The sequence below is a fragment of the Colobus angolensis genome, unplaced genomic scaffold (assembly GCF_000951035.1).
Source record: "Colobus angolensis palliatus isolate OR3802 unplaced genomic scaffold, Cang.pa_1.0 Scaffold189, whole genome shotgun sequence".
Classification (NCBI taxonomy): Eukaryota; Metazoa; Chordata; class Mammalia; order Primates; family Cercopithecidae; genus Colobus; species Colobus angolensis.
In genome coordinates, this window is record NW_012115032.1 from 1,099,570 (window position 1) to 1,114,583 (window position 15,014).

The window sequence follows — 15,014 nt, forward strand, 5'->3', positions numbered from 1 at the left end:
AATTTCTACCTCTCATCCTTCCAAGTATTACTTATTATTCTTTAACAGAACTGTTGAGAAGTTTTACATTGGGCACAAGGAGCGGTTCCCATGACCGTGCCTTCCAAATAAAAGCCCACTTCCGCGCCTATCCCCGACGCGGCGCTGTGGATGGGAGGTGGGAAGAGCAGAGCAGCTAGAGATGGGGCGGGCGGAGCTGCGGAAGGGAGGGCCATTGGCCTAGAGCAAGAAGGGGCGAGCTCACGAACCGCTTGCTTCCTATTGGACGGCGCAGCCCGTTTTGCGCATGTGCCGCCGGGTTCAAACTCATGCAGGCGCCGAGCTTTCTTGTTTGTTGAGGGCGGAGCTAATGGCCGAGAAGTGTTGTTAGCGCGCGCCTTCCGGATCGCGGCGCTCGCGGCGGTCGCCTTCGACTTTGGGGTGTTGCTTGGCCGCCGCCTGGCAGTGTGGCTATTCATTTCTTGCTCGGCCTCCTGGAGTTGTGGTCCGTGTGGGCTTCCACCTCAGACCCCTGCGCTGGCTCAGCGGGGCCGGAACATGGCTGCGTCGGGTCTGGTAAGTGCGGGCCCTCGCGCTCCAGGCAAGCGGTTGAGCGGCTGGCTGGGGACACGGGCGCCCGAGGAGGGGGAGGAGGAAATGCTAGGCTGGAACTGTGGTCCATGAGGGATTTCAGTGGGAAAGCCGCAGGAATTTTTGAAATCAAGTGTGATCGTGTGTCGATAACCGGAGTTAATTTACTGTACTTTTATTATTTCTTAAGTTTTCGTGTCTTCATTTCGTCTGTGCCTGCGTCTTACTCTTGAGAGGTGCTCGTGATTTCTGTTGGGGTTTGTTTTCCATACGGAGTGTCGCTCTATCCCCCAGGCTGGAGTGCAGTGGCGCGATCTTGGCTTCTGCTTTTTAGTCTAACTCCAGTTCCTAGGCCTCCAAATACTTTTCTCCCCATGGTAGAAGTATTGAAACGCCTTAAAAATGTGTCTTTGCGTCACACTTGCTAGTTGGGAGAAACAGATTATGTAACAAGTATGTCTCGAAATAGTTTGACGTTTTCAATTTTTCTGTCAAAATGGTGGCCTTATATGCAGTTCTTGAGGCTGATATATGGAGCATCAGTTATCGACAGTGTTCTGAAAGACAGCTATTAGTTAAAAGGTACAAGCTTTTACCTTTTAAAATGTCATTAGTGAATGACTAATGGGGGCGGCAACTCATATTTTGTTTACATATTTCTGGACTTCTTTGGTGTTCACTATTCTATATTTAATACTTTGGTTATGGTTGCTATATCAAACCCGTATCATTTCTTTTCTAATTTATCTCCTCTTCTAAGAAAATCTTCGGCTTCGATGATCTCCCATTATGTGATGTTATACATATAAACATAAAGAGTTTTTACGAAAGAATAACATAATCTATACTTTTTACTATGAGCACATATATTGTTTACATTATATATGATCAGAAAAAAGCAATAAAGCCATTCTCACTGTGGGGAGAGAAGCGGAATAAAGCTTACTAGATGCCGGCCGTTCAATTTTTAAATGCCTGTCATAACCTTAGAATTGTTTTGAGCCCTTAGAAGATGTTTGGTGTATAGCATGCCCACGCTGGATGAAGTTACTTTGAAAATAAATTTTATTCTGCTATATCTTAAAGAAACCAAATTGATGATTTACTTTTCTTTCAGGATCATCTCAAAAATGGCTACAGAAGAAGATTTTGTCGACCTTCCAGGTGATTTATATGCTTAAGCTTTTAAGATTATTTTTATTCTCATAGTTAATAGATTTTTAAATGAAGAAAGGAAAAACTATCACCTCTGACTAAAATAATGATTTCTATGCCCACTGATTAAGGGTAGTCATCTTATACTGATGGAATGTTAATGCAAGCAGTGCAATGACTTTGTGGCTGTGAAAAAAGAAATTCACCTGATAAAATAGTGGAACCAAGAAGAGGGAGTCTCAGTTCTGACTAAATGACTGCCATGGAAAAAGCATTTTGTAGAATGAATCAAATGGTAAAATTAGAAGGATGTAGCTTATTCAGTGGGGCAAAAAGAAAAATAATACATGCTGTCATGCATTTATTTGTTGGATGCTTATTTGGGTTGTTTTGGTCCTTCTTTTAGTTGTAAAACCTGTAAAAAGTAAATATTCTAGTTAAAAATCTACTTGTGAATAACATCTTGTTTATTGAGCTGTGATTTTAGTAGGTCCGATGGGGCACAGAAGTATGTTATTTTGCTTCCAAGAAGCTTTCATTTCTATTGGAAAGATGCATATGTACATTTGTGAAATACTTTAATGGACAAAAATTAGTACTTATAATACTGAAGTAATGACTTGTGTATCATAGAGAGTACGCCTATATATAATTAGGCATTAACTTGCAGTACAGACAGCCACGTGAGAAATTAGGGATTTCTGTGTTGTTGGTATTAAGAAAAGCTTTAAAGTTGTAGTGTAACTTTGGTGGACCTTGAATAGGTTAGGTATTTAAAGACTAAGATAAAGTATATTCCAGACATAGAAAGTAACTTAACAAAGGAACCAAAGTAGGAATACATACATTTGTCGGTAGCAGAGACCTGATTTAAGAAGGTTGAATATGTTGGGTAGAAGTGGAAAACAAGACCGTATGAGTTGGATTGAGCCATAAAATGGATATGTTAAGCTTTAGGTATCTATTACAGGTTTGAATAAGCTGTCCTAAATCATCTGTGGAATAAGGGCTATCTGATGTAAACACACACTCACACATTTAAAAAAGCAAAGATGTTTGGTGTTTACAGAGTAGCTTAAGGAAGGGGTTGTAGTAATCTAGACATGATGGAGGTGCTTTTATGCTAAGGTAATAATGACAAGGGGGAAGAAAAGATGAATTTGATAAACTTTGAAAAAGCTGTTGCCTAGACTAATGTGACCTGTGTTCTAATAGTGACTCTGCATTATCACCTTGGAAAAATCTGATCTTTCTGGATCTCATCCTTGAAATAGGTAATAGTAGTGTATTTATAGCTGTAGGTGGTATTTTGGGGGTGGTGTCAAGGCCAGAATTTGTAACAGTCACCTATATATATTCTGGTAGAAAACTGGCCACTAATACTAATTAGGTTTACACACTGAGGTAGGCCATTTGACCAGTTTGGATTTCAGTTAGCCTATCTGCAAAATGAGGGCATAGGATTCAGCTAGTGGTTTTTAACTAGATTTGCACATCAGAATTACCTCCGTCACCCTAGGAAATCTGATTAAATTGGTCTGTGGGAAGTGACCAATTATGTGTATTTCTGCAAAGCTCCAAAAGTAACTTATGCTGCATATATAGTACTTTTCGAGCTCTTAAGAATAATAGGAATGTTGTAGATCAGGGATCAGTAAATTCTGGCTGATAGGCCAGCCAAATGTTTTGTCACAGGTTTTGTTTCAATTTTTTTATTGGAACACAGCCATGCCTCTTTGTTTACATACTGTCTGTGGTTGCTTTCCGGCTAGAATGGGAGAGTCGACTGGTTGTGACAGAAACTATGGTTTACAAGCCTAAAATATTTACTATCTGGCCCTTTAAGCAAAAGTTTGTCCACCCTGTTAGAGATGCATGTCAGTTTTTTACTGATTGAAATCCAGATGTTCTTCAACAGGTAAATGATTAAACACTGTGGTACACATATAGCATGGAACACCACTTGACTCTAAACAGCAATGAAGTATTGATACATTCAACTTGGATTGATTTCCATAGAATTGTGTTGAGTGAAAAAAGCCAGGGCTAAAGGATACATACTGTATGATTCTAGTTACATATTTTTTCCAAATGACAGAATTTTAGAAATGGAGGACAGATTAGTGGTTGCCAGAGGTTAGGAATGAGAGGAGGCAGGAAGGAGATGAGAGAAAGGTGGTTATGATTACTAAAGGACAAGAGAGGATCTTTGTGATGATGGAACTATTCAGTATCTTGACTCTGGTTGTTTTATCTGAACTTACAGATGTGATACATTGTCTAGAAATAAATACAAACATGAGTATATTCAGAAATGAGTACATGTAGAACTGGAGAAATCAGAATAGCATTGGTAGATTTTATCAATATCAGTATCCTGATTGTGATAATATGCTCTAGTTTTGCAAAATATTAGCACTGAGGAGAACTAGGTAAAGTGAACAAGGGATCTCTATTATGTTGTATAGCTGTGTGTGAATCTACAAGCTCAATATAATTTTTAATTAAAATTTATGCTTATTCATAAACTGTTAAGATTAATCAATGATACTGAATCAAAAATGCATTTGAGAATTTATAGGGAGGAATATGTTATTTGGAGATGTGACTGTAAAGTCTGTTAAAGAAACATTTCAGGACTGATTGGATTCATTCAAAAAGATTTGTATTTTTGAGATACAGCAGTAATCTAAAACAGCTTTAGACATGGCTGTTCAACTAAGAAATATTAATTATTAATGTAGATTATGATATACTAATTCTTATTAGGAAGGAAAGAGTTCACTTCAGGGAATGTATAGACCCTCAAGTACTTGTTTTGTCTTCAGATAGTAAAGATATTTTACATATTAAGTAAATTAATATTTTATAATGAGATGTGGAATTTTCAAATAGATGGTAATGTAAAGAAATATCTTCTGAAAATGATAGGCTGTATTTTTCCTTTCTTTATTAGGGCACGTGACATTAACACACAGCAAGGCCAGAATGTTCTGGAAATCTTACAAGACTGTTTTGAAGAACAAAGTAAGGCTTCATTTCAAGATGGAATTTGAGGGTTAGATGGATGAAAATATGAATTTGTCATAGTAATTAATATCAGATGCAGCAAGTATGTTCTAGAGTTTAAATATATGTAAAATATTTTCCCTGGTATTTTGAGTTCATATGCAATCCTTTGTGTACCTTCTGGTGTACTTAGGGTAATACTTACAAAAATAATAATTTGACAATAATTTGTCATCCCCTTTAGTTCACATTAGATTACTGTAATCTAGAAGTCCATACATAATTATACATAAGAAAAAGTATTTTATTATTTATTTATTTATTGAGATATAGTCTCACTGTGTCACCCAAGCTGTAGTACAGTGGTGCTATCTCAACTCACTGCAACCTTTGTCTCCCAGGTTCAAGTGATTCTTGTTCCTCAGCCTTCCAAGTAGCTGGGATTACAGGTGTGTGCCACCAAGCCTGGCTAATTTTTGTATTTTTTAGCAGAGATCAGGTTTCACTATGTTGGCCAGGCTGGTCTTGAACTCCTGCCCTTCAGTAATTTGCCCTCTTCAGCCTCCCAAAGTGTTGGGATTACAGGCATGATCCACTGCATCCAGCCAGAAAAAATAGATAGTGAAAACAGATGTGTAGAATTGTTGGAATCGCTGGAGAATTTGAGATAATCTTTGATGATTTACATATCTGTTTAAGGAAGTCATAAATTACTGCAAAAACTTTTCCTGTTGCTGATTAGCATCAGCAGGTATTGGAATAAGAGAATAAGCCACCCAAAGAAATAGGGGCAGATAGAAAAGAATGCTTTCTGTACAAGCTCTGAAAGAAGAACTGGCATGTATTGATACTTCAGGTGTTTTGTTTGCTTTTCTCATTTCCTGATGCTTCTCAGGAACATTTGAATCTTGAACTGAGGTCTCTACTTGATTGTAGCTAATTGTGGTCAGTGAGTCAACAGATGGTTCTTCACATGTCATATACAGCTACTTTTAATTGTAACTAATAGATATTACACTATATCTTGTTTTTGAAAATTTCATACTTTTGTTTTAGGTCTTGCCAATGATTTTAGTACAAATTCTACAAAATCAGTGCTTTATTCCACACACAAAATAAAAGACACTTGTATTCAGTCACGAAGCAAAGAGGTAAGTGATGAGGAAGAGCTGGTATAGGTTTAATATTTTAATCAATAAAGGTATACACAGTATACTTATGTATATTTTAGTTGTTTGTAAGTCTTATTCTTGAAAGAGAATTCTATATTCCCATTAACTTTCTGTAAAATTTGGAGGTATTTTGTGAAAAGTTTTATTTGATATTTTCTGTGTTGGAATTGGGGTTATGGGAATTAGAATTATCAAATTATGACAAACATTTTTCACCTCCCTAAAATAATACTCAAATTAGGTTTTTAGGAAAATGGGCAGCAATCGAAGTTGCTAATCAGGTTGACAGGGTTGGTTATATTCTAATAAATGAAGGCACTTCATTGCTATACGGGGAAATCAATCTTCTATTGATTATATATTTTAATTGTTTGCTGTTAGTTTGATCAGAAATAAAGTATTGGTTGACTTAACTATACTAAATAGCAGACTTTCAAATAAAGTATTTGAAGCTAATCTAAGGCAAATTATTCAAAAGCACAATTAGAAAAATCATATAGTGCTAGAAATAACATTTACTAGAAAGCTGTAAAAGGCAATCAACATATTAAACATATGTAGCCTTTTGGTTCCAAGGAATGAAGACAAAACCATTTCTTTCAGAATTGAGAGGCCTTCTGAAACATGATAAATTACAGTGGTTTTTGAAAGTTAAAGCAACTTGAGGTTTTCTGGGATAAACTTGACTTGGTCATAAAGTATTAACTTTTTTTAATTAGGTTTGCCTAATAACTGAAGATGTTTGCATCTATGTTTATGAGTAATACTGTCTTTTTTTTTTTAAATGTTCTTACAGGGCTTTGGTATCAAGGTTATGCTAGAGGTTCCTCTTCTAGGTAGAATGCAGTAAGTCACAGAAGGCTAACACTCCTGCTAAGGCAGCTATTTAAAAAAAAATTGAAACAAATTTTAGAGATATGAGAAGCCATGGAAACAATAAAGGCTAGCAAAATATAGTCTATAGCTAATTTTCTCTCCTTCTGAGGCAAAATTGTTCTCTACTGTGTCCCATTACTTATGGAGGTTTTCCACTTTCCATAAGTGGAATGGTCCTTTGTAACTGGGAGGATATTCCCCCTCAAGGCTTCAGGTGGTTCTTTCTCTGGTTTTCCTACAACACTTTCTCTGATCAATATTTGATTGAATGCTTGGGAGAGATCTGCACATTCTGCAGTTTTCTCTATGTAACTGTCTCCTGTCCAGTACTTTACCCTGCAAATTCTAACCACTTTCGTCTTCCTGAATCCTCAGCTTTGGCTCCTCAACTGAGGATTTCTCCTGTGTGTCACATCCTGGAAATGGGTGATGAGAGGGTTCACCTCATTTGTTTACCATCTCAAGAATCATTCTTTTTGGTTTTTCAGTTTCATATTTCTTGAGAATCTTGTGTACTTTTTCTTTTTTTAAAATTGATTCAGGCAGGAGGGTAAATCTGGTCCCTTTTAAGACATTTTGAAAATTTATACATTTAAGTCATGTAAGACAGAGAGAGCAAGACTCTGTGCTCTAAAGCCAAGGTCCACTGCAATGTCTTCTAAATGATTTAGAATGTGTCTGTATATGTCTTATGTCTCTCTTTGTCTTGTCTTTTTACAGTCTTATTAATGTCTGTGGGATCTACAGTTATATCCCCTTTTTTATTCCTGACATTGGTTATTTATGCCTTATCCTTTTTTTTTTTTTTTTTAAATTAGATGTAGGGATCTTGGTATGTTGCCCAAGCTGGATTAGAACTCCTGGGCTTAAGTGATCCTCCCTAACCTAAGGAGTAGCTGGGACTACTGCTCATGAGGCACATGCCACTGCGCCTGCTATGCCTTGTCTTTTTAATTGATTAGTTTTGTCAGGGTTTATCAATTTTGGTCTTTCAGAAAACCAAGTTTGGCTTTGTTGGTCCTCTCATTTGATTGTTTTTACTTTCATTATTTTTTTCTTAATTTTATTTTTCATATATTCTTTATTTTTATTTTTATATTATTGATTTTTTTCTAATCCTTGAGATGGATGCTTCCAAACAACAGAGACTTTGTAGGTGTTCGGGTTTTTTTTTTCAGATAGGTCCTTTCCATGCAGCAAGCTTGGCCCAGGCCTTCCACATAAGAAATGGAATTTGTTTACTTGATTTGAAAATAAAATCAGACTTAAGACTTACCTATCTTACAGGCTTTTCTGTTTGAGAACTTGAGATTCCTAGGTCTAGTTATTACTTCATATTTGTTTGTCTTTAAGTAAAATAAGATACGACTTCTTAGGTTTTAACTGAAACACAACCGAGCTTCATAAAAGAAATTAGTTTTTCTCTTCTGTTTTCTGGGATAAATTGATTAAGCAAAAATGATCTGTTTCTTAAAATTTAGATCATTTGTAAAACATATGGTTGGGGCTGTTTTGGTGGGGTGTTTGTGATTACCACTTTATTTAATGATCTATTACATTTTTTGTATTTCTTTTACCAGTTTTGACATTTTATAATTTTCTTGAAACATTTCCTCTCTTCTCAGTTTGTGTATAGTTAACTTTATGATCTGCCTCATAGTTAGTACTCTCTTTTTTTTTTTTTTTTTTTTGAGACGGAGTCTCGCTCTGTCGCCCAGGCTGGAGTGCGGTGGCGCGATCTCGGCTCACTGCAAGCTCCGCCTCCCGGGTTTATGCCATTCTCCTGCCTCAGCCTCCCCAGTAGCAGGGACTACAGGCGCCCGCCACCTCGCCTGGCTAGTTTTTCGTATTTTTTAGTAGAGACGGGGTTTCACCGTGTTAGCCAGGATGGTCTTGATCTCCTGACCTCGTGATCCGCTCGTCTCGGCCTCCCAAAGTGCTGGGATTACAGGCTTGAGCCACCGCGCCCGGCCTAGTACTCTCTTTTTATTGGTGATTTTCACCTTTTTAAATAATCTGTGTTGTTAGAGGTATTTTTCTGTCATTAGCATTTTCAAAGAATCAGCAGTCTATTCTGTTTCACTATTTTATTCTGTTCCCTATCTTTCTACATAATTTTCTTCTTAATTTGTTGGAAGAATGATTTTAAAACTCAAAGGCATTATGTACATGGTAGTTAAAATAGTTCCATAAATTCCACAAAAAAACAATAGACCCCACTTTTCCTCCTCCAAGTCCAACTTTTTAGTCTTAGCTATTTCTTCCAGTTATTTTGACTCCATATTTCTAAATAATGTTTATATTGCTGCTTCTGGATTTTTTTTTTTTCAGTCTTTGCTATTATTTATTGGCTTTCTACTATGGAAATTTAGACTATTTGTCATATAGTTTCTACTTCCCGCCACAACACATAAACTTCCATTCTTTAGTACATCATAATTTTTACTAGGATTAGTATTTAGTGTTTACGGTATTATTACGACTGTTTCAGTAGTCACAGCTATGTAGAGTACTAATGGTTAAATTTTCTTTATTTACAGCTCTTAGTTTTCTCTTGATTTAATTTTAGTTTTTCCATTTTTGACTTTCTGTGCACCTATGACTGATTCGTCACCAGTTTTCTATGACAAAAGTCTAAGTATAAATGTCTTAGTATATGTAGACACATTAATTTATCATTTTCAGCTTTTCCATCTCTGCTCTTTTTTTTTTCTGCAATCTGTCCTTAGACCTGTCACATAGGTTTTCTCATGTACTCTCCCTGTATCACAGGGAGTCCCTTTGCTTTTCTCCTGAATTGCAACTCTTATTTCTTGGATCTTAAATCTTCCTTTTTTCTTGGCCTCTCCTTTTTTGGTGGGACTTATCCTTTAGTAGCTTTCTGAGAATTTAAGACCTTAATTGTTTAAAAATACCATGGTTTTACCTTCATGATGGGTAATTTGGGTGAGTACAGAATTCTAGATTAGAAATTATTTTCCTTTAATTAAAAAATAATATATTTTTTTCATGTCAAGCCTCCCTTTTAGTCAGGTATATTTTCCCTTAGACTTTTAAAAATGTTGCTTGCTTTTATTTTAGCTTCTCTGTTGAGAATACTGTTTTGATTCCATGATCGTTTGTGACTATTTTTTTCCTCTTTGCAGGCTTTTAGGATCATGTCATCTGTCTTTAGTGATCTAAATTTTTATTATATTCTTTGACTTTAGGTTCTTCTAACCATTTTCATACATATTTCTTCAGTTTCTGTTTTCTGCAAGTACCTTTTTTACTGACTTTTCTCTTTACCTGGCCTTTTTTCATATGTCTGGTGATCCTTAGCTGTCTCTTCTTATTTGAAAGTGGGAAACTAAAATGCACTGGAAGCTCTCTATGCCTGGTAAAATTTGTAAACTGGTGGATGTCACCATGGTGTAGTTTGGTCCATTTCATTGTTGGTGTCCAGGTGTTAATATCTGTAGTTTTCTTTCCTCTTGGCCTGGTAAGTATTTCTGACAAAGAAATCTCTCCCACTTGGCTGTTGGAGTCTAACTGCGATTGTTTTCAGTTTCAGTCAGATGTGGCAGAGGGGAAAGTGCAGTTTGAATGCTCCTACTTAATATCTCTGGTTTTCATGTATTGCCCTTAACTTCAGCTGTGTCTTATGCCACTAATGTCACAGTCTCTCTGATTTAGAAACTCGAGAGTAAATATCTAATCTCCTGATAGGTTTGGGAGGGGCTTCTCAGTTTTACTACCTTCTTTTTTTGAGACGGAGTCTCGCTGTGTCTCCTGGGCTAGAGTGCAGTGGCGTGATTTCAGCTTACTGCAACCTCTGCCTCCGGGTTCAAGCAATTCTCCTGTCTCAGCCTCTCGAGTAGCTGGGACTACAGGTGTCTGCCACCATGCCTGGCTAATTTTTGTATTTTTAGTAGAGACAAGGTTTCACCACATTGGTCAGGCTGGTCTCGAACTCCTGACCTCAGGTGATCTACCCACCTCGTCCTCCCAAAGTATGGGGATTACAGGTGTGAGCCACTGTGCCCAGCCAGTTTTACTACTTTCTATACACACTTTTTTTTTTCTGTGACAAAAGACACATTCAACTGTACACACTTTTAACACCCTCTGTTTACGTGCCCCTTCTGTTTTTTGAGAGAGGGTCTCGCTCTGTTGCTGGAGTGCAGTTGCGTGCACATAGCCCACTGCAACCTCAAACCTCTGGGCTCAAGTGATCCTTTTGCCTCAGCCTCCTGAGTAGGTAGGACCACAAGCATGCACCACCACTCTTGGCTAATTTTTTATTTTTACATAGAGATGTGGTCTTGCTTAGTTTCCCACGCTGATCTTGAATTCTTGACCTCAAGTGATCCTCCTGCCTTGGCCTCCCAAAGTGCTGGGATTACAGGTGTGAGCCACTGCATCTGACCTGCCCCCTTTTTTTTAGCAGTGTCTTGCAGTTTTACTAATCTTTATAGGTTTATCCATAAACAGTAATCTGTCTGCTTCTGGGTTTTCTCCGTTGCTAGCATGTTTCCATTCTCTCTGGGTTGCTTAATTACCAGTAATTTGCTTTTCAACCTAAAAATGTTTGCTGGCATGTCTCATCTACTCCTTTGTCTTTCTCTTCATCCTTCTGAGTTTGTTTTTAAAAATCTTTAATGAGATATTAAGAGGCAGCAGAGATGAAATGAAAGCCTGCCTCTGTCTTTTTATGGAATTGAATTCCATACTGTGGTCACTCAACAACAGTGTAGTGGGTCTGTGTATTAGTCCATTTTCACACTTCCGATGAAGAGATTCCTAAGACTGGGAAGAAAAGGAGATTTAATTTGACTTACAGTTACACATGGCTCGGAGGCCTCACAATCATGGCAGAGGGCGAAAGGTACTTCTTACATGGTGGTGGCAAGAGAAAAATAAGGAAGAAGCGAAAGTGGAAACCCCTGATAAATCCATGAGATCTCGGGAGACTTATTCACTATCACAAGAATAGCACGGTAAAGACTGGCCCTGATGATTCAGATATCTCCCACTGGGCCCCTTCCACAACACAGGGAAATTCTGGGAGATACAATTCAAGTTGAGATTTGGATGGGGACACAGCCAAACCATATCAGCCTGTCTTTTATTCATTTCTGTACTGTGCTGATACTGTGTCCACACTTCTGCTACCACTTGTGACAGAAGTCCCACTACCATCCACATTTGGGTGCTTCACTAAAAGGACTCGGCAGACTTGACATATAGTTGAACTCATGACTGATACTTCTTATAGTCATTCAGCCAGGATACACAGCTGGGTCAGTAAGGGAAAAATACAGATTAGCAGAGTCTGGAGGAATTCATGTATAGGCTTCCTGTGCTCCCCAACAGGCCATATAGAGTGTACTCATTCCTTCCAGCAGTGAAATGCAGTAACGTGTATATATTCTTTCTCCTCAGAGAAGCCTTTTGAAACTCAGCCTGTTTTCACTGGGGGTTGGTCCCATAAGCACCCTATGCCTACCAAAAGTTTACACACTCCCAGAAGGAAAGAAAGCAGATGTTCACCACAAATCACAGTGTTTATGCAAACAGTCTAGGCAGGCTGGCATAGCAGGTGCAACCTTGTCTGTTAGTAATGGAGGGAACATTCTAAAAGTCAAGTTTCTGGATGCCAACCAAGGGGTAGCCCTGTAAGCTAGCCCTTTAAATATATCAGGCCTGCTACGTTAACTCTTTCCTGCAGAATGAATCTCTAAATACTGTAGTGTTTTATGTGGCTATTTTGAACTTTACATAGATAGGATTGTTATGTACTTCTGCAGCTTGCTTTTTTTTCTGGTTAAAATAACAATTTATATTATTGTAGTTTATTTGGTCCACTGTTACATATGTACTATGATATATCTATACTATATTTATTCAGTAAGTTTATTCAGTCTTCTATCCACATAGTTGTTTGCTGTTTAGAGCTATATTGTTTCTGTGATAGGTTGTATGAAATTTCATCTTTGCTGAATAATGCCAAATTGTTTTCCAAAGTAGCTATTACTTTAGAAATAAAATAAAAAGTAGTATAAAACTCTTAACAGCTGGTTTGTTTTAGAATACTTGTTTTTCCCCCCATTTAAAAAACAAATATATTTCATCAGAATTGATAAGTTAATAAAATAGTTCTAATGTTGTATTTCTTCTGTGCTTAGTGCCAGAAATCACATCCAAAGTCAGTTCCAGTTTCTTCAAGGAAGAAAGAAGCCTCTCTGCAGTTTGTTGTGGAACCAAGTGAAGCCACCAACAGATCAGGTTGGTGGCATTCCATGAACATTATTTGCTTGGATATATTTAAAAAGTGAGAAATGCTAATGGTGCATGTGTTGCTTTGAGTATGAAGGTCAGGGTCAGCCTAGACAGAATTGTGAATTGTGAAATGGATGAATTCGTTTTTGATTTCCTTACAGCTCCATGGTCAGTGCTCTTTTTCTCTCTTCTCCATTTCCTTTAGTCAGTGATATGTGATACTACTTTTTTTTTTTTTTTTTTTTTTTTTTTTGAGACAGAGTCTTGCTCTGTCGCCCGGGCTGGAGTGCAGTGGCCGGATCTCAGCTCACTGCAAGCTCCGCCTCCCGGGTTTACGCCATTCTTCTGCCTCAGCCTCCCGAGTAGCTGGGACTACAGGCACCAGCCACCTCGCCCGGCTAGCTTTTTGTATTTTTCAGTAGAGACGGGGTTTCACCGTGTTAGCCAGGATGGTCTCAAACTCCTGACCTTGTGATCTGCCTGTCTCGGCCTCCCAAAGTGCTGGGATTACAGGCTTGAGCCACCGCGCCCGGCCGATACTACTTTTTAAAGTTTTATTTATTTTCATTTTTCAGATTAAAAGAGTGTTATGTTACTCCATTGAGTTAATAAAGGTTTAAAATAAGAATTTAGTCATTACTCCTATCATTCTGCTGAAGTAGCCTTTGAATCATTCTATACCTTAATTGGTGCCCATAAATGAAAAAAAAAAAAAAAGCATATGTGTTTGTATGTGTCTGTGCCTGTACCTGCTTTCAGAAAAGGCTATTGTAATTTCCTTTTACACTAATAGTGTAAGATTACCTTTTACCTGATAGTCTATTTACTGTTCTACATTTTTGCCCATTCATTGATACTAAGCAATCTCATTTTGACTTTAGTGTCCGTTTCCATGATTGCCAGAGTTTGAGCACCTTATGTTTATTGGCTGTTGGATTTTAATTATTAAATGTGTGACTTTTATAGCTTTAAGTTTGTTGTAGTTTAAAGTTCTGTCTTATCCCAACTTAGATTTTTCATCTGAAAACCTTTTTTTTTTTAAAAAAAAAAAAAAGAAAAGTAAGTCTTTAACCATCTGGAATGTGTTTCAGTATATAACATGACAATCTTCTAAGCTTGTTTTCTTCTGGGTGGTCAGTTGTGTCAGATCTGTTTATTAAATTAAAAAAAAAATCCGTTCTCTTCTAAATGTACTACTTTTATTCTATATTAAATCTCACATAACATTCAACATACTTTTGAATTTTGATGTATTTGTTTTTTCCTCTGTCAACACAATACTCTTGTTACTAATAGTAGCTTTATAGTATGTCCTGATATAAAGATAAATACCTTCACTATTCCACTGCCATTCTGCAGCCTTTTTTCTTTCTATGAGTTTTTAGTTTTATCCAATTCCTAATAAACTTTTGGAATTCTAACTAGAATTGCATTTAATTTATGTAGTAATTTTGTGAGAATTCACATTTTTTATGTTATTTAGGTTTTTTACAAAATAAATTATGTTTGTTTCCTATAAAAATATTAATTTGGGGCCAGGAGTGGTTGCTCATGCCTGTAATCCCAGCACTTTGGGAGACTGAGGCAGGCGGATCAGTTGAGGTCAAAAGTTTGAGACCAGCGTGGCCAATGTGGTAAAACTCCATCTCTGCTAAAATTACCAAAATTTGCCGGGCGTGTTGGCAAGTGCTTGTTATCCCAGCTACTCGGGAGACTGAGTCAGAAGAATTGCTTGAGCCTAGGAGGTGGAGGTTGCAGTGAGTCCAAGATCGCGCCACTGCACTCCAGCCTGGGCGACAGAGTGAGACCCTGTCTCCAAAAAAAAAAATAATAGTAATAATCTGAAGGACACTGTCAAGAGTGTGAAAGGGCAACCAGACTAGGAGAAGATATTTGCAGATAATTTACCTAATAAGGATGATAGAGATTTATAATCAGAAAATATGAAGAACTTCTACAGCTCAACAACAG

At 37.4% G+C, this 15,014-nt stretch overlaps 1 protein-coding gene across 1 annotated transcript in view; it reads left to right on the forward strand.

The window, feature by feature from the left end:
• The first annotated feature begins 292 nt into the window (after nt 1-292).
• The window catches only part of CENPC (centromere protein C), a 68,670-nt gene continuing 53,948 nt past the window's right edge, over nt 293-15,014 (forward strand). Inside the window, exons 1-5 of the mRNA XM_011940289.1 lie at nt 293-555; nt 1,688-1,734; nt 4,682-4,752; nt 5,791-5,885; nt 12,950-13,049. Coding sequence (XP_011795679.1) covers nt 538-555; nt 1,688-1,734; nt 4,682-4,752; nt 5,791-5,885; nt 12,950-13,049 — 331 coding nt within the window. The 5' untranslated portion in view covers nt 293-537. The remainder of the gene's footprint in view (nt 556-1,687; nt 1,735-4,681; nt 4,753-5,790; nt 5,886-12,949; nt 13,050-15,014) is intronic.